Raw genomic sequence first — 20,828 nt, 5'->3', positions numbered from 1 at the left:
ATACTGACCTAAAGTTTGACGCTACAACAATAAACTACAAGAAGTTCCTGTTTCATGTCATTCACGCCCATGGAATTTATACAAATACCACCATTAATTGTTCTGACGCAAAAACCCGATTTACGACATTCAATGCAATCGTGTGGGTTAACCTGAACTTCACATTGCTGTCTTCCAGGCTATTTCTCATGCGTGCCATTTCTTTTTACCAAATAAACTGATATATTATGTTCAGTTGAGTTCTGGAGATGAGAGAGACATGGGGATTGAAAATGAGAACAAGGTAAAGAGCCAGTGAAAGCAGCAAAGTAAAAAAATATTATTGCCTGAAACAGTAATAAGAATTTTACTCCCATTAGGGGTATTACTGTTTTAATTGGTTGCGTCATCCCTCTCATTTTACCGTGTTGTTTTGATGAACCTGTGAAGGGGAGCTGAAGATGGGTTATGTTTTTCATCCTTAATGTGACTCTCCCTCCCTGTCTCCGTAACACTGCGAACAAATGCTACCCTGATGACCGTGATGCTGATCCTTGTGTCCTGCCATTGTGTCACAACACTGACTATTCATACTGTACTTTATATTCGTAACTGTATAAACATTGTCCAGCATTAACATTTTATGAATATTAGACTGATTCTATGTTTATCTAACCTGTGTTCAGGAAGGAAGTATGGAAAAACAGGAATCAGTTCACAATGATCTGTTTTCCAAAGGTGCTTGCATGTACACATTATGTCGTGCATGCCTTTACGGCATGGTGCTGCTGTGGTGATATGCATAATTGCATCCATAGTTCACCAAACTATAGCTCTGCAGGGCTGGGCTCTAGCATGCCCCCTGCTGGAGGTTTCTTTCATAGTTCTCCTGGCAGATCTGCACGCGTTGAGTGAAGTAGCTCAGGTCCGAGATGGCCCTGAGGAGGTCATTCTGCACCAGGCAGATGTCATAGAGCTCTGAGGTAGAGGCTGTGCGAGTCTGCGTGCCGTTTGGGTCCAAGAACACCTGCAGAACACAGCCACAGGGGAGCACAGACATGGTGATTACTCAAACGCGTTGGCAGAAACCATTTAATTATGGAAAAAAATGTACAACGTACTATACCACCATATACATCATATGCTATACCACACACACATTCCTTCCAGCAGACTGCTTTGACTCACAAAACAATGATCTGGCCATTAAAGACAAAATTTTCCCTCTTCCCTTACGTATACACCTACCAGCCCACCCATATGTGTAAGAGGAAGACCAAGTACAATCCCACATGAGCAAAAACAAAACAGGTGGACTCACTCTCTCTGGTGCGATGTTAAGAAAGTGCAAATCTTTTGCAAACAACAGCGGATTGGTAAAAGCATGCAAAGGGACACACCTTAGGGTGGACGATGGTGTCCTTGTCGTTTTGGCGGATGTTGTCATCAATGAAGATATGCTGCACATTGGGGTCAAAGGGGTCAATCCACAGCGGCTTCCCTCCCATGATGGAGTAAGTGTTACGGGCCCACCTGCAGGACAATTTGCAGCTTTAACAGCATGTGACAGTGACTCTGTGAAAAAGCAGGCTTACATCTAGCAGTGGCCTTATCAAAATGCAGGCTTAGATCTAGCAGTGACCCCATCAAAATGCAGGATTACATCCAACAGTGACCTTATCAAAATGCAGGAGCAGATCTTATAGTAGTACATCTTAAATTCAAGTGTAGCTCACCCTTATGCATTACAACACCATAATCAGAAATCATTTTAGGACTGAATTTCATGTTTGTTAAAAATACTATTATCAAAACGGAAAATTATCAAGGGAACAATTTAAACAATTGGTTCTATCGGGACTCCCAGCACATCATTTCTCAACCTTGAGAGAATTTAATTATTAATCTTTCTCGCCTCCTGATGCAAAACACAAACAGATGGTCTGCTTAGCTTAGCTGCTATCCTGTCTTTGTACTTTGTCTTCTGGGTGTTTTTTTCAAGTGCAGTATATGTTTAGAAACACTGGCGGACCCGTTCCAGTGAGCAGCTACAGCACAGCACATCTGTACACGCTCGACAGAGTGAAGAATTGGCAGTCACATTCAGGACCCATCTTTCAGCCTGTCAGCATCCCTACCTTTTGTTCTGTTTGACTACTCTCCAAATAGGGTGACTAGAGTGTGTTCCCTTGTGTGGCCCCCCCATCAGACAAATTAGCCTTGGAGGCCATCCTTAACCTCACTAGATGAAGTGGTTTTTAAGGCCCCCCTGATCCCTCTCACCAGTCGAAATGGTCCTGGAATCCCCCCAGGCCCTGGACAGCGCTTAAAAACTGGTACAGGCTTCGTTCCCCGTCCCGGGTCGACACATGCTCGTCAGCCCGCGTCAGGACCGTTCCCTTCTTGCTGCAGCGAATCCGACCGGGGGTCAGGTTGACACTCAGCTACACAACATGAGCCGGACAAGTGACAGTGACCTTAGAGAAGTGTTTTTATAGCTAATACAGAATTGCATTATCTGCATGTGAGTATTATTTATTACGCAAGTTAAGGATGTTCCATACAGCTGGTCTTGTGCATCCATCTACACAACTGAAGGTTCTGAGGAACAATCCAGTGAAGCACCCTGCTAGTGTGTCCCACCTGTTGTTTGATACTCGTGTTCAAGCGCATCACTTCATAGAGAGAGCATTCAAATATTATTCTCTGTAAATGCATTCACTGTGTCCTCCAGTGATCCTGGTTATACCCAAGAGACGCTACCTGCTCACTCTCACCCGTGAGTATAATCTATTTTTGTGTACAGAAAGGAGCTTTTGATGGGAACACAAATCTTCCACAACTTGAAGCTGCCTTTTAAAACTTCTAATGATCTACAGCATGTCAAAAGCACTTGACAAGAGGCAGCCTGAATAAGTCATCTTTACTGTCGGCTCCAAGGTTGTGTCAGTGCATCACAACTTCACGGCTCCTCCTGTAACAAAAATCGATGCTTTCCGCTCTGGTGAGCTAATAGGACCAGACACATGCTTGCCTTGCAGGACAACGTGCCCACAGCCACACTCCTCAGGGGTGCACCACCCGCCACTGCTGGCCGGAGCCCCGGGCCACGTCTCACCCACACCAACCACAGGCAAGGCAGACAGATGAAGGGAGGCACTCGACCATCTCAACAAGAAATCGCCCCCCAAATGTGTGCTACTGGAAGTGGATGGAGTGGGTGCACTGTGTACTATGGGCAAGCGGGTACAGAGATAAGCTTGCATGCCATTTTAATCAAGAACGTCACAATACAGAGGAAACTGACTGATTTATCGATCGCCATATTAAGCCACAAATGAACAAGACTTCATTGGGATTCTGACAGCAACAGGCCACTACAGGTGGGAAGGAAACCGCCGCCCTCCGCTCTGACTGACCTTGAGTGCAGGGAGGTTGGGGAACAGCGGGTGCGAGCCCTGGCTGAGGGCGCGGTGCACGGTGCCCAGCACGCGGGGGAGATCCGTCCCGAAGGTACGGAAGAGGATGGCGAAGTCCCGCCCCTGCGACACCAGGTCCTGCAGCAGCTGGAAGAACGAGGGCAGGATCCAGTGGTACAGCTTCCCGTCCTCCCCCCTCACCGCCAGCTCCCGGTCCTCCTGCTGACCGGCCGGCCACCGCAGCAGCGCCAGGTGCTCCTCCAGCACGCCCTTGAAGCGCCGCCCCACCGGGGAGCTGGTGAAGCCCGGCACCCGGCCAAACTGGGAGTAGTAACTCACAGCGCCCTCGCATGGCGGCTGAAGAGAGGGCGAGTCGCTCAGCCACTCCCATTTCCCTGCGAAGCAGACAAAATGGGAGGAGGGGCACCTGAGAGCTTAGCACCCCAACCACACAAATCTCACTTTGGCATAGACTTACATAGTGAAAAGAATCTTCCCTGCAGCCCTACTGTGCTGTTTACAGTGGAGCATATTTGTACTCTTTATATGCTGCACACAGTTGCACTGAATATTTTAAGTTTCTCTATTTGAAAGAGGAGTCTGAAGCCTCAATTACACTGTTTCATGTAGTGTCTTCTCATAGTGACACAATACAGTCCAGTGGCCTATCAGGAATTACTCTTGAGCTATTCTCATGTCTGGTAATCAGCTCAAAATGTTCTTCCACAGTTTGTAATGCATTGCGTTTGTACTAAAATGACAATGATGACAGGCCAATTAAACATACAAGGGATTCCAAAGATATCAGGCAGAAATGTTCTTTGCTAAATGATCCTTGCTGTTCCTCCTCAAGGATGATAATGTAGAGTTTTAATTGGTGTGACAGGAAGAACCAGAGGTCAACACTGGACCTTGTCTTTTAGACACAGCCCACCATCTTTCATTTATACTTTTATTTAATGGGGTGAGATGGGCATTTTTGGAGAGAAGTCACTCTTTGTATAAGGTTTGAAGTCTTGTTCCAATGTTAACACACTTGTAATAGCTGTAAATGTAGACTTGTTGTTGAAAATCCTTTTTTATAAATTATCTCAGTGAGTCTGTATTTGAGTGTGATTATAGATTACATTAGTAAACGCTGTAAGGATATGAAATACAACACTGAAATATTGTTTTTTGTACAGTTTTTGATCTCATAAAACCCTGGATATTAAGAATACCTACAAGAAGTATTGCTGACATAAATCACAGTGCAGCAAACACGTTACAGAAATTTATGAAAAGTTCCGCAGTGCAGAAAGGTAAACTCTGCCTCCTTGTGGTTATTTGGATGAACACACCTGTCTTGTGTTATACTGTTAATATGCGGTGTAAACGTAAAATTCCACTCGCTAGTGTGACAAATTGTGTTTTTTTAATATATATCTCTTAAAGTATCCAGTACATAGAGTCAAACAGTCACATTGTAACTCGAGTTAATGTAGTATTGCAATTTTACCAATACACGACATTGTTGATGTGTTTGTATTATGCAATTTAATATATAAGACAAATGTTTTGCATAATATAAACTTTCTTCCAATAGAATACAAGTCGAGTTGGGTAGAGTGACACGGTCACTTCTTAATATACACAGTAAAGACCAATCCTATTCAGGATGCCCTGGGCAATAAACCAGTATTATAACAGTATATGTAACTGAAATATGTATTTGAATTACTTTGTCAATCCTGTCATCTAGAAGTATTTTATATTTTTTTTTAAACAAAAGTATAAACATACATTCTGAATGTACCAAAAACACACGTAGTAAAGTTTCAAGGTTACACATTTCAGCGATAAAGTTATTACTGTACCTTGCTTGTTCACTCGGCCCCAAGTTACAGTAGAGATAAAGTAGTCCAAAGCAGCAATAGTTCCTTGATTTGTCACAGCGTCAGACACCAAAATAGTGCTGTTGAGGTCGAGGTGAAGGATAAGTTTTCTTTGCTGGACTGACAGCTCCGTCGGAATAGACAGCCGCAGATCTCCATCCTGTTGTGTGAGAGAATCCGCCTGAGCTCCAAGTCGGCCGTCCGGCGTGTCGTTTGAGTTTTCGGCGCTTTCAGAACAGCGTGCATTATCACTTCCTTTTTCGCTGTCTGACATGGCTTGCTGCCGATAGATTTATTTGAATATATAATAAATTCAGCACAATTAACGCTCGCCTGAACAACAGACAAATTACCTGACTTAGGAGAGATCGTCTACCTGTCTTACCATGTCACGGTTGGCTCTATTTTTGGAACTCGAGGAGAGACAACTTGTACTTGGCTTGCTAGTTATAGATTGCTAGCTAGCTAGCTAGCTAACTGTATAAATCTTACCATGACAACCAGCTACCAAAAAGATGAGTGATTTATTACAATAAAATCACAGTAGAACTTGCATGAATTATGGTATGATGGTGTCAATCTGACTATCGTTTACTGACTTGGCTAGCTACAACACAGCCGGTTATTTGATAATCTTTTCTCTCTTATCACATATTACCATAGCTAGCTGTCTAAAAATACACTTACTATGTACATCCTAGGTTTGAGTGCTAGCATACTAAGATATTTGAAGATACAAGTAAGCTAGTTAGTACATTACCAACTACGGTGGTATCGTAACGTTTGTCAGCGTAAGAACCTGACCTCATTACACGCCGACTTCAACGGTTTAAAAAACTTGTTCTCCACATATTCAGAAAATTCACGAATGTACAATAAAGTAGTTACGATAACGTGCCTTGCTACCATACCGGTATCACGCACAATTCTTCCCAGCGTATAATTTTTCCCGGGAATTTCCGGTTCCGTCGCTCATCTAACGTCACAATTTAGCTATAACCGTGTAGTGGTGTGCTAGGTTGTTTGTGTCTGATGTGTTTGGTATAACTAACGTGATTATTAAACATTATTAAAATAAACCGGTGTCTGCTTTGTCTGTGTTGGCATATATTCAGTGCTTGCGTATATTTAAAAACATTTAAAGTTCGATTGCTAACTTTTTCAACTGGATAGCATCATAGCCGCTAGCTAGCTAGCTGGCGGCTATGATAAACCTTATCCAAATACTAACGCATACAGCTTCAATACTTTTACTTCAATACTTTTTGCAGTTAGCTAGCTAGCTAGCTAATAGGCGTTCTGGTTAACTGCAAAAATATTGAAGCTATATGCGTTAGCACTTGGATAAGATTCAAAGGTTATTTCGATGTCTGTTGTAATAGAAGTCTGTTGAAGTCCTTTTGTCTGTATATTTCATGCTTGTGAACATTTAATAAAATCTTAATAATACTGTTGACTTTGTAGCTGGCGAGCCAACGTTAGTTGTCGTGACGTCGCCCCTTCGTCACTTGCAAACGTTAACATTTGGTACCGTGAATAACGTTGCCGCGACGTAGTAACCTGGTCGGAGATATTTCCGGAAATGACCGGTCAACCTTTGTTTTTTAAACAACCCGTAGGTGACAACTGTACATGTAGGTTACATGAATTTCAATCTAGCTCTTATATTAAATGTTGCATCCCAGCACTTATAAAGACAGGCAATTTCATGTCATTCATTTGCTTCGCAGGCATGTCATACATCTGTCTAAATGGCTGTTTTATTGGAATTATGAACAGGTAGTGTACAACTCAACACAAACCATAATAGGAAAATGCAATGAATATCCGTCTAGTATTATTGTTTCAAAATTGGGCTACAGCTCAGAGTGTCTGAAAGCTTTTTCAGATGTCAGGGCTACATCTAGATATAAAATTAGTATGCAGTCAGCACTTTATTCGCAATCCCTTATGTATTAATAAAAGTCAAAACTGCATTACACTGTGAAAATAGAAAATCACCTCCATGAAACAGCAATTTGCAGGATAATGCTTTAATGGAACAATTTATTTAAACCATGAGACATTTTATTTAGGTTAGAGGTTAAGAACATTGCATTTCTCTTATCCATAATGCAATGAGATTGCTACAAACTGTAAACAACATATAAATTTAGAAATATATATAGAGATGCACCAATCCACTTTTTTCTGTTCTGATCCGATTCTGATACCTGAATTTGGATATCTGCTGATACTGATACCATACTTTTCAACCCCCACCTCACTTAAGAGATGGGTGTGACCAAAAAGCTCCTGGTGGTAAAAGAGGGTGGAAAAACAGTAGGCAGCTCAAAGTTGTCTTTGGTGAGAAATAGTTTATTTACAGTCCTCAAAAGGGCAGTATACGAAAAATATGTGTTTGAACAATATTTCATATATGACCCTGTGACCTTGAGTACCTAGTCAGTTCATCTAGCCTTTATAGTGATTAACTATGCCAGGTTTGATGAAGATGCTTCAACTTGCTTGGGAGATATCGTGCAAACACTGTGCCGTAACGGACGGAACCACGGACGCATGCACGGACAGACAACCAGAAAACAGTACAGTGCTGCTCCCCTTATCAGCAGGACCCCCCGCAGGTAACCCGAGGCACAGGCATACCCCAAAGGACAGCCGCCAGGTCACCATTTGCCCTCTGACCTGTCCATATCCTTTGGCCACCAATAAGAACCCCAATAGGGCCAAGGATAAGGACAATATAAAAGTAGTGGTGACCTCCCCCACCTCAGTACTGCACTAATACATGTGGGATGAAAAACTGAGGAGACCAAGCCCTTGGGGACTGAGTAGCCTATTGTGTTGTTGTTGTGTGCATCTGTTGCTAAGTACTATGTCTGAGTTCAACTGGTTGTATTACAATTGTCTGTAGAGAGAGAAGGGTGATGTGCATTGTTGTTCAATGTAACTTGTGTGTGCACAGTAGTTATGATTGTGTTCCTCTGCAATTTGGACAAACATACAAAGTGTTAGTTTGCATAAAGGTAATTACACATGACTAGCTTCAAAAATGTCCCAACGCTCGCTTTGCCATCGTTTTCCTATTAAGAGAGTATCATGACTCCATTCGGACCTCAGCGTAGCGTAGTGTTCAAATCTCTATTCTCCCATGATGATCCGTGTATGTGCTTCCTAATTCCAAAGTAAAAGTGTCATATTAACTGAACAACAAAAAGTGTGCTCTTGACATTAAAGCTGCACAATGTTTTGAATAGCGTCTCCCAGAGGTCATTTTGAGGTTTGGTGACAAACTTAGGCAGTTATGGTTCACCACTTCATTGCTTGAGCTATAGTGAATCAAGACACGCTGGAACCTAATCGGGCTTGACTGACACGGCTGGACTGGATTGTGATAAGTTTGTCTTGTAGTGCCAAAGGTATGATAAAACAATTTTGTACAATTTCACGTGACTTAAGACTCAAACACTAGCGATTGCTACAGCTATGTTGCACCAGTACCAGTTGTGAATTTTGATTCATGCATCAAAGATATGTAACATTAAAATTTTTGGTAAAGCTATAGGGCTCTGTGGATCACAGATAAGGAGATATTACCACATAAATATGATGTGGCACATGTTCTATATTGGCCAAACAGTGTTACCCAAACATTTGAAATTCATGAGTTACAATCCAGTCACGATTAAGAAACCTGCTTAAGTAGGTTCTCCGTTTGATAATTCTGAAACCGCCAGAACATGAACACAAGTCATCCCAATTCCAATTTTAAAGTACAAAAAGGGCATTTGATATTGTCTACTTCCTACATTATAATCAAACCTAAAAAGAATGACATTAAAAATTCTTCTCTGCCAGGGAACTTTATTTAAAGTTGCTACTGAATCATTGTTTGTGTATACAAACGTAACCTTTAGTATTTTAGTTTCTCAAAAAAGTTTTATTTATATTAACCATTTATACTTTATTCACAGCAGCATTCTTCGATTTCATAACCCCTGCCCCACCGTCCACTTTATATATGCAGTCCAATACAAAAAAATGGGGGATAACAAAAATAACAAGACAATCCACTCAGAACAGAAAAACACAGGGTTCAAACTAAAGAGATGGGAAAAACAACATTCCATTCTAGGGCTACTGTGTCAACATGCACATTTCAGTGTGTATCAAGCATAAGATTTTTTTTTTTTCTGTTACAGAACACATCCACAGGGGTTGATCAAATAACTTACCAGGTTACTATTTCCTCTTGCTGAATAAAAAGTATAATAGCAAAATCAAAATGCCACCTTGTTAGGCAGTAGAAATTTGAATATAGAGGGAAAGTCAACAGCAGATGGAAGGTCATTTTTTGTCTCTTCTGTCCTCTTGTGAAACATGGCCTCCTCTCAACGGCCATGTCATTTTCATGGCGTTCGCTACATTAACAGCTCAGCTTGCAAAACCCCACAGAGATTTCCATAAACACACCAGACAAGGCTACTCAAAAAGCACACAAAAAATGCCCTCCCCCATCCCCAACCTTTCCCAAGACCAAACAGAGTTTGAAGGATGTGTGAAAGTCACCTGATGACAATAAGTAACTGTGCTGAAGTATCTGGGAGGGGAGAAAGGTCAGGTGAAGAGTTTGAAGTGATGGTGAAATTAACTTGCAGGCAAGAGAGGTGATCACTACCTACTGTCGACATGAAGCCATTCCTCCTTAGGGCTTCACTGGGCGGCAACAACTGGGCCAACAGTGCAAACGAGGGAAGTGGGCAACAAGTTGCTCATGAGTGTGTGCATGTGTGTATGTGTGTGTGAGGGGCATACACAGTGTGTGTGCCTGTGTGTGCGTGTGCGTGTGTACATGGTTATATTCTAAGCATGTGCAATACTGCCACCCTGTCACCTGTCAAATGTCAAATTGTGACTGAGACAACTGCTCTTCCTTCCTTCGACACATTAATTAGTAAGCACTCAAGTGTCTTTAGCTGAAGAAAATATCTCCAGGGTATGCATTGTTGACTGGCCACCGCTGATGTCCAGTGTTAGGCAGGCCATTTAATCCACTTCCTCCATGTTGCTGTAAGATGGGGCGGCACAGTCTCCCGAATGGGCAAACAGGTCAGAGGTCACTTCTGGGGTCAGTTGTGGGGGGCCTTCGGGGTCCAGGTCTGTCCCAAACAATGCCTGGTTAGAGGCCTGCAAAACAGATCAGTGTTACAAGACATGTTTTCCAAAACTGCTCTTACATTAACAGGACCAGGTCTCCCAAAAAAAAAAAAAAAAGAGTTTAAACAAATCTGAAAGCCAGTGTATACCAGGTTGTTTTCACATTACAGTCATGCAATTTGGAGAACAAGGAAAAGAACTGTATAATAGAATGCTTCCAGCTGAAAATATGAAATGTCACTCTAAAGAATAGGGGGAAAACAATTTAATTTTTATGAAATAAAACATTTACACATGGTGAGATTGATATTTTATTAAAAATCAGTACAGGTAATTGTATATTGGAGCAGCATCCAGACTTTATGGAAGTACCTGTACAAATTATTGCTTGATCTATTTCCCAATTTCTCAGTCTGACATTTCCACTTGAAAAACAAATCTGAGATAACATTCTTTTTTAAATAAATCAGACATTTGTATTCTAACACACACACACACACACACACACACACACACACATATATATATATACACATATAAGCCAGAATATTACAGATTTTAATATTTTAAGATAATAAAATATCTTTCAAATGTTCAATTACATGAGTGGCCATTAATGGACATGCCAGTCTAAACAATACATATTGTTTGCAACTATGTTCTTGGTTAACATTATTGCAGACACATCCTTTAATCATTAAACAACACAACATTATTACATCCTGTGTATAATGCCACAATTGTCTCGAGGTTTGCATATAAATGAGTAGTGGGTACATACTAACACAATGCAAGTATGTCAAGCAGCATACACATTAGCATACTTATTACACAAAGCAACCTTGCTGTCTATTGTATTTACTGGGTGACACCACTGCCAGAACAGTTCATAAGCGTGCGGTATCATTCTTGGTCGGTTAAACAGAGATAGCTCTCACTGTAGAACAGAGGAAAGGGGACAGTTACGATTTAACACTGCAACATCCCTGAGATTCACCATAATATTACTGTTGCACTGCTGTGAAAAATAACCCTTTCAGACTTTACCAATTTCTACAAGGATGGAATAACGCACTACACACTATAAACACAGAGAGGCCCAACCTTCTTCATTGCACAATGCAAAGGAATGCAAGACATTCAAATGACATTTTTGAGTGCTTGCATCTTCCTGCTTTTTCTGGGAATCTGCTGCAATGAATGGCATGACTCAGACCAGCAACGGACATTCAATGCAGCACTGGACGGTGTCTAGGCAGAGTTTTAGAACTAAATTCCATGTTTATCCCAAGCACAAGCCTTGTGCACGGACATTGGTGCTTATGGAGAAAAGCTTCTGATCAAAGATCTTACACTATCTGTGACGTCAGGTCATTATCACATTTCATAAGGTGGTAAATCCATCACAACAAACCAAAACAAATCCAACCACAGAGTACTGAGGGAAGAGGTATTTAGATCTTAATCAATGAAAGCAACTGCATGGCAAAAAGCACTTCCTGGACAGATTGTGTAAATATTTACATTGCAATAACGAAATTCACTAACTGGCAAGAAGGATTAGAGGCCACAGTTGTTCATAATCGTTAATACTGCAGTTATTACAGTTTATGAAGCTATTAAGAACCAAAATATCTGGGCTAATTAAGACATGATATAGTGAAATATTAATAAACATACTGAGACACACTTTCAGTGTCAAATTAAGTACATGCCTGGCTGGTATGAGCAGCCATACACATGAGCTTAACAGGTGCAATTATCTATGCTTCACCCTGAATTTATGCCAGAACACATGGCTGTGTACCTGCACATGCAACCGTAATGACACAAAGGAAACTTATGAGTTTTCCATTAAAAACATGTATCTTTGATATAGCCTGGTCATCAGTAATCACAATTCTAACAAATGAAAGACTGAATTAACCACAACATCTCTGAATAAATATTTAGCTGCCTTCACTTGTTCTGTGTTCTTGAATTGTGTTTTATGCAAGTGTACTGGAACGGCTCAAATAAGCACATCGGTTATTTACACACCTGACTGATTACTACAATTGCTCGTGGAGTCGGCAGGACCATTTTAAAGATAGGCAAACAAACTATATTACAGACATCAGTCCATCCACACTATTCATAATGGACAACTTTAAAAGAAAAGGACTTTTCTGGTCAATACATTATCTCTAACACTAATCTGCAATTTCTCTCCCAACCATTGAATACATAACACTTGCATGGAAACAGTACCCAGAAATGGATGGAAGAAAGGCAAAGAAATGAGGTGATTGTTTTAGCCCATTAAGGGCAACTGCTGAATGGATGCAAAAAAGGGGCAGGCCGTATCGGATCGTTCCATTCCAAATGATTCAAAAGAAAATCTATGTCTCTCGTTCTAGAAAAGACTGCTGGCCATTACCTCCGATTGCAAACATCTACTCAGGACATCGTTTTGGACAAATCAGTTTAAGTGAAACAGCTGGATCCAAGGATTCCCTAGCAATGGAGAAGCATTCAGTGTTCCTCCTCTGCCACCTCAGCTTCCCTCTAAACCTTTTGAAGTGAGGGTTTTCAAATGAGCAGGGGTGTCACTGTCCGATCCATACAGCTTCCCTGATCCACAATGCTCTTCTAGTTTAATTATTGCGTATTTGTACACAATGGCTTAAATTTTTGAAGAGGTTACATCCACTCTTTTAGTTCAACATTTATTACTTACGTATTTTTCTTTGAATGCCTAGTTGTTGCGGAGTACAATGGCAACAAACTCACACCACTGTCATTAAACTCTCCAAGACAATGGGGAGATGATGTGAAGCCACAATTTGCTGTCCTAATGGAATCATGCCCATGGAAGATCAGAACACATCTATTCCTTCACACGAAGCATAACAATTCATTGGTTGTGTGCTTTGGTCAGTGAAACTGCCATTCAAGTGTCATTCACTGTGACGGTCTGAAGTCTTACGCCAGTAGCACACGTGTTATTGACAGCTTCTACATAAAATGCCAAATGACATTTTAGCATGCTTTGACACTTATCTTGTGAAGAAAACATCTGCCATAAAATACTGCTTGCACTAGCTCAGTATGACACACAGAAACCATTTTTGACCATGTGTCTGGTGATATCAATATGATAAAATGGAAGCCTGTGAAGGACCCAATGACCTGGAATGTGCATCATTTAAATATTACAACATTTCACCTCTCCCACCCATTTCATTCACTGTAACCTTTAGAAAATGGGGAAAAAAAATTACATTTTAAAAATAATTTCATTTGCCCTTTCTTGCTATTTTTTCCACAGAAGAAATACGCATATCCTAATATGTGAATAAGTAATATTCTAAATTTTACCTATGTATTCTACATTTTCATTATGATTGAAAAATCAAGACATGGATTTAGTTTGAATCAAACATGTCATTCATTGGTATGTTCCTTCAGCCTAACCATTATTCCATTTAAGCATATATCTCCTGAAAAGAGTGCTTATTTACATATAGATAGAATAGTCTTGTTAAAAGTCTTGTTAAAAGTTTATCTTCTTAGTGAAACTCAATTATAAAAATACAACTGTATGCTAGGTTATAACCAGATACAATTTTGTATATTTAAAGAGATGCCAAGTTTTACATCTTTTAGTCATCCACCCACATAAACGATTAAAGAAAATGGATAAAGGATCACTGAGGCTCGGACAGTGACTCTGCCTGCTATAATGTGACATGCACATTTGATCCATAAAAATAATATACACTTATACATGACAAAAGGAAAACTAAAATCAAGTACATACTATCTGAGGAAATGGCCCTTACATGGGCTGGCTGACCCATACCAGACAAACCCCAAAAAAACATTTCTTTTTTCTGTTTCTTTGGTGGTGGTATTGCTGATTTTGTTTTTTATTTTTTTTTCTTTGGAGGGAACAACCCCTTTGAAAGAACACGTGAGGTCGAAATCCGAGAAAGCAGAAATTATACGGCCCTTGAGAAGGTTTTAGTTACTGCGGGAGGAAGTGGCCCCGGTCTGCCTGTCTGATGCTGTGAGAATGGGGGAGGACCCCCTCTAGGCCCAGCTGCCTCGGGAGAGCAGAGGATAGAGCAGATTCAGAACCAAAGCCAGCAGAGCCGCCAGGGTGCCCAGGATGAAATATCTGACACGGTCGTCGTCAGAGCAATCCGAGACGCGGTCGTGCTGCTGGCGTGACCACTGCCCCTCCTCTCTTCTCCTCTGGAGCCTGCTGCGCGAGAGGCTTGCCGACACCCCTCCTTCCCTTTCGTCTTCCTCTTCCTCCAGTTCCTGCCATATTAGAGAGGCCTGCGATTGGCGGAAACCTATGTCAGCTTCTGGGAAAGTGTGTTAATTACAGTACGCCACCACAGCCAGCCTTCCAGCTCTCATTCCCCTCCTCCTCCTCCACTACATGTCATACCGGATTTTTGATTCAATAAAGTGACTGGCAGCAAAGTGCAGAAGAGAGAGTATGACATATAATGAAGAACATTTTCTTTTAATCCTTCGCCTGGGAGAACATAATGACTGAACAACTGCCTTCCTCCTAAATTAAATATCATGGCTTCAGCTTTCCATTAAAACAGGTCAGAGGACACTTGCTTGACATTTCAACCTCTGAAGCACATACACAAAGATTTTTAAAATAATGCCTAAGAGAAACATTTCAAAAGATAAAAGTGGCTGCATGTATTTTTAGTTTTCTCTGACCACTGACGTCAAGGCCAGACATGCAATTTACTATCACACCTGGAGGAATCAATAAGAAAACTGAAAACTGTATATACCTCTACCTCAGCAGTTTCACCACTTCACTTTTTAGCCATTTTTCAATTTATTAAGAAGAAATCTTTTCAAATAAAGTGCCCACAAGGACTGCATGACAGTCTTTACAGATGGTTACACAGATAATTGTCTTATATTTGTCTCTATAGTAGTGACTGTGGATAGAACATAGGACAGTGAAAGCTGGACTGTAGAGGATGCACTGAACACAACCAGACATTCTCACAGACTTTCACTTCATTCACACTGGCAGCAATGGCATCCTAGATTTATAAAAGACACAATCATTTTAATTCAGCTGACAAGACTGCACCACTACATTCAGGATTAGATTATTAAAAAGCAGTCGACTGTCCCCTAGGAGCTCAGAGTTCTTCACTTGTAACTAAAATAGCAAACAACGCACGGCTACAATGTATAAAAACACGGTATTTCAATGGTGCAAGGAAAACATTTCCTTTCTAAAGTCATCCTTTGATATGTACTACTAAAGTATCACATTCATAAATGGAGATAAGGGACACCAACAGTGTCACACGTGTGTGCACACTATGTCATACACACGTGCACATCCTTTTAAAACCCTTCAGAGGAGCCAGTTAGTTTTTTTTTACCCTTAGATGTATAGTTTAAAAATATCGTTATCACTACATAACTAGAACTTGCTATCATCTGCAAACCTACCACTGATATGCATACTTGTCATTACCGCACCAACATTGTTCACGGTTCCATTCAAGCGAAAGCAGTCAACAATGCAACCAATACAGTCAAAACTCGGTTCATGTTCACAAGTGACTTTAAGACGTCACAAAGGATCAGCAGTCTACCCCTGCAAAGTTATGAAATGCATTTGCTTAAGTTGCCTGTTTAATCTGATAGTGTTCTGCAGGCTGCAGTCTTGAGAGCAATAAACTGCCACGTAATACTATAACTGTAGAACAGTAAGGCAATAAAACACATACATGCTTAACTTTAAGAAGCATAAATAAGCACAGTTAAATTATTGTTCGTTGTTCTCTTGCATGGCAATGCCATGGGGTAATAATGGAAGTGTATATACATGTACCTTTGATACAGAATAGAGGAATCTGAACCCAAATCTTACAGCTGAAAAGCTACTGGAGTGCAAGATGTGGCCAGTAGAATGCAACAGGACCGCAACTGAATGAAGCTGGCCACTTCCATCAGTAAGCAATGGCTTTTACACCCAAATTTACACACGTCTTCCCCTGTTGAGTGTAGTGTGAAAACACATCCCTGCTGTTACTTCCAGTTAGGGGAAGGCCTGGGAGGTATGGCGGTGCTGGGAAATCCAGCTCTCTGAGTATCAGCAAAATGCACAGAAACCCCTCCCTTTTCCCTTCCCTCTCCCGACACGCTCCAAAGAAACCCCGAAGAGCCCGTCTCTGCTCCAGGCACCCAAAGGATTTCAAACACTGCACTTTCACGCTGTCATTCCACTTACACTGTGGGTTATGAAGCCTCTCTCGAGAACATTTCTCTTATAAAACGGAGCAAAGGAGCAAGGAGAAAACACTGCTTTTGTGACAGAGCACCATTTCTCTCTTCCCTCTCTTCTAACAGTTACAGTGACCCAATTCATGCCCATCAGAATGGCACAGAATACGGGGGTAGTCCTGTTTGTTCAGGGGGATGAAATCACAGTGCTCTAATTTATTTCCCAACACGCCAAATTAATTCAAACAGAGATGACCTCAAAACCTTAACCAATTTATAAATGTTAAATAAATAATGACAATATGATGTTAGTTCAAATTCCAGCAAATTAACTAAGGTCAATTTCAGTACTACATCTTCTCGCTCCACTGAAAAGACCAAGAGCTTTTTCTTGTATGAAGCACCTGGAAATGTGGGCAGATGTACATTACCACCTACATCTGCTTCACCTTTTTGCTCAAAGCAGTTTGGGACAAGACTAAGGTTGAGGACAATGATCCTGGACAAAGCCTAGAGGTGTCATCTATGAAGATGTGACAGCGTGGTGAGCAGCGCCCTCACCTGGCTGGCGGTGGCTCCTGCAGCGGCGGGGGACTCGGCACCCATGGGTCCAGGTAGACGTACAGGCCTCTCGACAGGGGAGTTGCGTCGGCGGTAGAACAAAACATACGCATAACGTGTGACAACCTGGCTCTCCTCCACTGTGGTCACGGTGCTGTCATCAAACAGACGCCAGCCTGAGAGGAAAAAGAATGGAAGGTAACTCAGTCAAGGAACATTAAATTATCCACTTAACACTCACGCGCATACACACACACATACGCGCACACATATACATACACATGCTACCCACAAACCCACAATCACTTTTTCACAATCCTAGCTTACAGCAGTAGCAGAGATGCGGAGTACATAGAACAGTGGAACAGCAGGCTGTCTGACCCCTGCCTGGTCAACAGGTTTACTATTATTGATCCCAGGACCTCTGCGGGCTGGGGAGGACTCCACCCATCGATCTGTACCTCGGTAACACCGAGCGCAAGTCTGAAACTATTAGATGTTCCCTCCAAAAATAACAATGGATGAGAAAGTCCATTTCCATTTGTTTAATGAAATTACAGAATCACTGCAGCCTGTTCCACCACTCAGCGCGCACTCGAAATATGCGGGCGTACCCACCCACGTCACTGCGCTGGCTGTTCTTGTCGCTAGGCAGCCGAGCGTAGGCGGTGTAGTGCCCCCCAATCATGCCCCCATAGTGGTTGATGACAGCGTACAGGTCATAGATGGGGGGCTGCTGCACATCGTCCTTCTGACCGATGCAGAACTTGCTGAGGTCCAGGTTCCTGAGGCATCAATGATATGCTGTCAACTATGATGTTTCTAGAAATTCCGGAATTATGACATGTATGCAATGTGTGTGAAGAACACTGGTCATGGGCATGTTAGGCAACAACAGTTAGAAGCAGACTGTAGTAGAACAGGGCTCTAATGAAAAGGGGTACATTTCTGCAGCTCTCCTTTTCCTAAATGTAAAAGAGCTTAAACAATGCATTTAGAGGTTCCTGCCACTTTCACTACAGGACATTTACAGAGTTGATGAGACCAACAGCAAAGAGGCAGCCTGTGCTGGTCAGGGAGGCGGTACCTGACAGGAAAGTCCACCATGTCGTTGATCTTGTCCCTCCAGATGAAGCTGCGGAAGGAGAAGCGCTTGAGCTGTATGATGAGGACGTTGGGAAGACGCCACAGCATCAGCTGCTTGGACGCCTCTCTGTGCTGCTGGCACTTAGGACAGTACCTGGGCAGTTGAAAAACAGAAAAAGACATTAATTCAACTGATAAAATGATTCCAGCACAATGAAAACTGCTGAACAGAACTGCATATGAGTGTACATATACTGTGTGTGTGCGTGTGTGTGTGTGTGTCCGCATGCCGTACCAGGCCTCCTCTGGGGCCAGCACTTCAGGCTTGGTGAAGAGGTTGAGGCACTGTTCCAGGGTGAAGTGGCCAGCCCTGGCTGTCTCGCTGGCAGAGCCAGGGTCCTCCACGAACTCCAGCTCCTTGGACCTGACCAGCACGTACTCCTTCAGCCGCTCGTTGTTCTTCCACACCAGCTCCAGAGTGGCGTCCTCAGGCAAATCCATCAGAGCATCACCTGCCAAAACACACACAGCATGGGGTCAGACTCTCCCTGATGTCTTAAATGCTTAAATAAATGCTTTATTCAGACACAGTTCTGTTACACAAGAACAAAGTGCAAAATGAGTGAAAGAACATTTCAACATTCCACCTCCACAATCCTATTAAAATATTCCCTTTTCTTTCCTGGACAATAAATGCATTTAAAAGACTGCTGCACCTGTCTCACTGTGTGTCATCATACCTTAGCACCACACACACGCGCACATGGATGTACGCGCAGACACACACTCATACGCACACACGGATGCATGCATGCACACACAGTGCCAGTCTCACCTTTATCCTCCAGTTTTTGTTCCTTGTTGGCTGAGTCCAGAAGGCAGATGTAGAACTGGGAGGCAGGACCAGCGGCAGACTCAGTGGGCTGCTGGTACCCAGTTACTACAGCTGCAAAGAAGCACCCAAAAACACAGACAGAAATTAGGCACTGTTGGTTACAACACAGTTCTTGCACAATAGGGCAATTCTCAGATTCTTTAAATTGATCCGGCACTCTTGTTTTACTCTATTACAGCCCAAGATAGCAAAAACTGTCCTCTGATTGGCCAACAGACTACATTGGTATCAATCATTTCAAGCTTAGGCTGTGACCGAGATTGATCGGTGCAATGAAGAACACAGACATGGACATGGTGAGGTGTTTTGTAACTACACCAATAAAACTGGACAAGTATTATTGAAGTCATTGACTCATCCTGGCTACTACAGCACAGAGGTGTAAAGGGAAAAGTATTTGGCCATACCCTCCGGCTTCACGGCCTTCTCATATGACGTCTCCTTCTCCCCAAGAGGATCATGGGTATCTGAAGTTGGCTCTGAAAAGCCGGAGTCTGTGGTGTGAGTGGAAAGGTAGTCCTGATCCCCACTCGAGAGGCCAGAGGCCAGCCCAGCCACGCCGGGACCCTCAGGGGGCTGGCTGGAGCCTTCCTGCCGCTCCTTGCTGTCCCCCACACCACCAGCCTGAGGGTCCCCTTCCTGAGAGGCACAGTCGGAGGTCTCTGCCGTCACGGAGGGCGGGTCGGCTCGGCACTGGCTGGCCTCTGGGGACACCCTGCCAGACTGGAACGGGGGCTGGAAAACGTTCACAGAGTACCTGGGCAAAGAAGAGTATTCTAATTTAGAGGCTAGCGGGTTGAAACTATGCACTGCTGAATCTGCATAGTGGGAAACAATGGCACCAACTCTATCCAAACTACCCAAAAGAATGGCTTTGTGAATTGAGTGGTTTGCCTGACATTACACAGTTGTGAGCTTTACCTTCAACCATAGGGAAAGACAAGCAAATAACTGGTGGACCAGTGGAATCTACTGTAATCTACTGCATCTCTTCGCATTCACTGTTGGACACTCGGAATTAAAGGTGGACAGGGTGATGAACATATACTGGACAGACATGCTGTCCACAGAAGAAACTGACGCTCAGAAGCTCACACCGTGAGCCATCCCATCCAGCCTGAATGACAGCATTGCCTATCCAAGACACCCTTACCTGGAGTACCCCTCCAACAGCTGGGTGAGTCGGGCGTAGGTGAGGCGGGACTCCGGAATGCTGACCAGAAAGGGGAAACCAACATTTTCCACGTTTGGTCGGCACAGAGTCTTGTGATTGGGCCAGTGATTCTTCTGGCACATTCTGGGAAAAAGAAGCAAGAGAAGTAAAGAGGAAAGTTTATGTACAGCCACAGCTTTTCAGAACAATCATTAGATGTTGGATTAATCCCTCCTTACCCTCCTTAGACAAACTATCTATCTGGAGTTTGAAGCAGTCAATATGACCCCAGAGATCCAGACCAACAGCTAAATAAACTTTTTGTTCCCTTTTCTAATGAAAAAATTACCCCGAAATCATGATAATTCACCAGTCATTTCAGCTGACTGTCTGGCTGTAACAGTCATGATTGCATGGACGAGAAAATAGAAAAAGTA

At 42.5% G+C, this 20,828-nt stretch overlaps 2 protein-coding genes across 3 annotated transcripts in view; both read right to left on the bottom strand.

Annotated features, from left to right (window-relative positions):
• Positions 1 to 726: 726 nt before the first annotated feature.
• On the bottom strand, positions 727 to 6,196 carry si:dkey-32e6.3. The gene is made up of 5 exons (XM_036534193.1): positions 5,255 to 6,196; positions 3,399 to 3,793; positions 2,263 to 2,423; positions 1,380 to 1,512; positions 727 to 1,006 (listed from the first exon to the last, which is right to left on the bottom strand). The coding sequence occupies exons 1-5, from the start codon at positions 5,544 to 5,546 to the stop codon at positions 830 to 832; spliced, it is 1,158 nt and encodes a 385-aa protein (XP_036390086.1). The 5' UTR covers positions 5,547 to 6,196; the 3' UTR covers positions 727 to 829.
• A 3,257-nt stretch (positions 6,197 to 9,453) lies between these two features.
• Positions 9,454 to 20,828, bottom strand: part of usp19 (ubiquitin specific peptidase 19) — a 32,314-nt gene continuing 20,939 nt past the window's right edge. For both annotated transcript variants that reach the window (XM_036532909.1, XM_036532910.1), the window contains exons 19-26: positions 20,392 to 20,535; positions 19,646 to 19,995; positions 19,179 to 19,289; positions 18,639 to 18,855; positions 18,345 to 18,497; positions 17,876 to 18,042; positions 17,258 to 17,433; positions 9,454 to 10,459 (exon numbers count right to left, since the gene is read on the bottom strand). In XM_036532909.1, the coding sequence (XP_036388802.1) occupies positions 10,319 to 10,459; positions 17,258 to 17,433; positions 17,876 to 18,042; positions 18,345 to 18,497; positions 18,639 to 18,855; positions 19,179 to 19,289; positions 19,646 to 19,995; positions 20,392 to 20,535 (1,459 nt within the window). In that variant the 3' untranslated portion in view covers positions 9,454 to 10,318. The remainder of the gene's footprint in view (positions 10,460 to 17,257; positions 17,434 to 17,875; positions 18,043 to 18,344; positions 18,498 to 18,638; positions 18,856 to 19,178; positions 19,290 to 19,645; positions 19,996 to 20,391; positions 20,536 to 20,828) is intronic.

This window comes from Megalops cyprinoides, chromosome 7 (genome assembly GCF_013368585.1).
Source record: "Megalops cyprinoides isolate fMegCyp1 chromosome 7, fMegCyp1.pri, whole genome shotgun sequence".
Taxonomy (NCBI): domain Eukaryota; kingdom Metazoa; phylum Chordata; class Actinopteri; order Elopiformes; family Megalopidae; genus Megalops; species Megalops cyprinoides.
Note: the sequence above shows the minus strand (reverse complement) of the source record. Positions and strands in the feature narration are given on the sequence as shown.

What these genes read in the sequence shown, in the direction of transcription:
- si:dkey-32e6.3 (XM_036534193.1), bottom strand. Translation starts at nt 5,546, where the DNA reads ATGTCAGACAGCGAAAAAGGAAGTGATAATGCACGCTGTTCTGAAAGC. An exon ending in GGGCCGAGTGAACAAGCAAG is followed by an intron (nt 3,794 to 5,254) that starts GTACAGTAATAA and finishes TCTGCTTCGCAG; the next exon opens with GGAAATGGGAGTGGCTGAGC. An exon ending in TTCCAGGACCATTTCGACTG is followed by an intron (nt 1,513 to 2,262) that starts GTGAGAGGGATC and finishes ATTGTCCTGCAG; the next exon opens with GTGGGCCCGTAACACTTACT.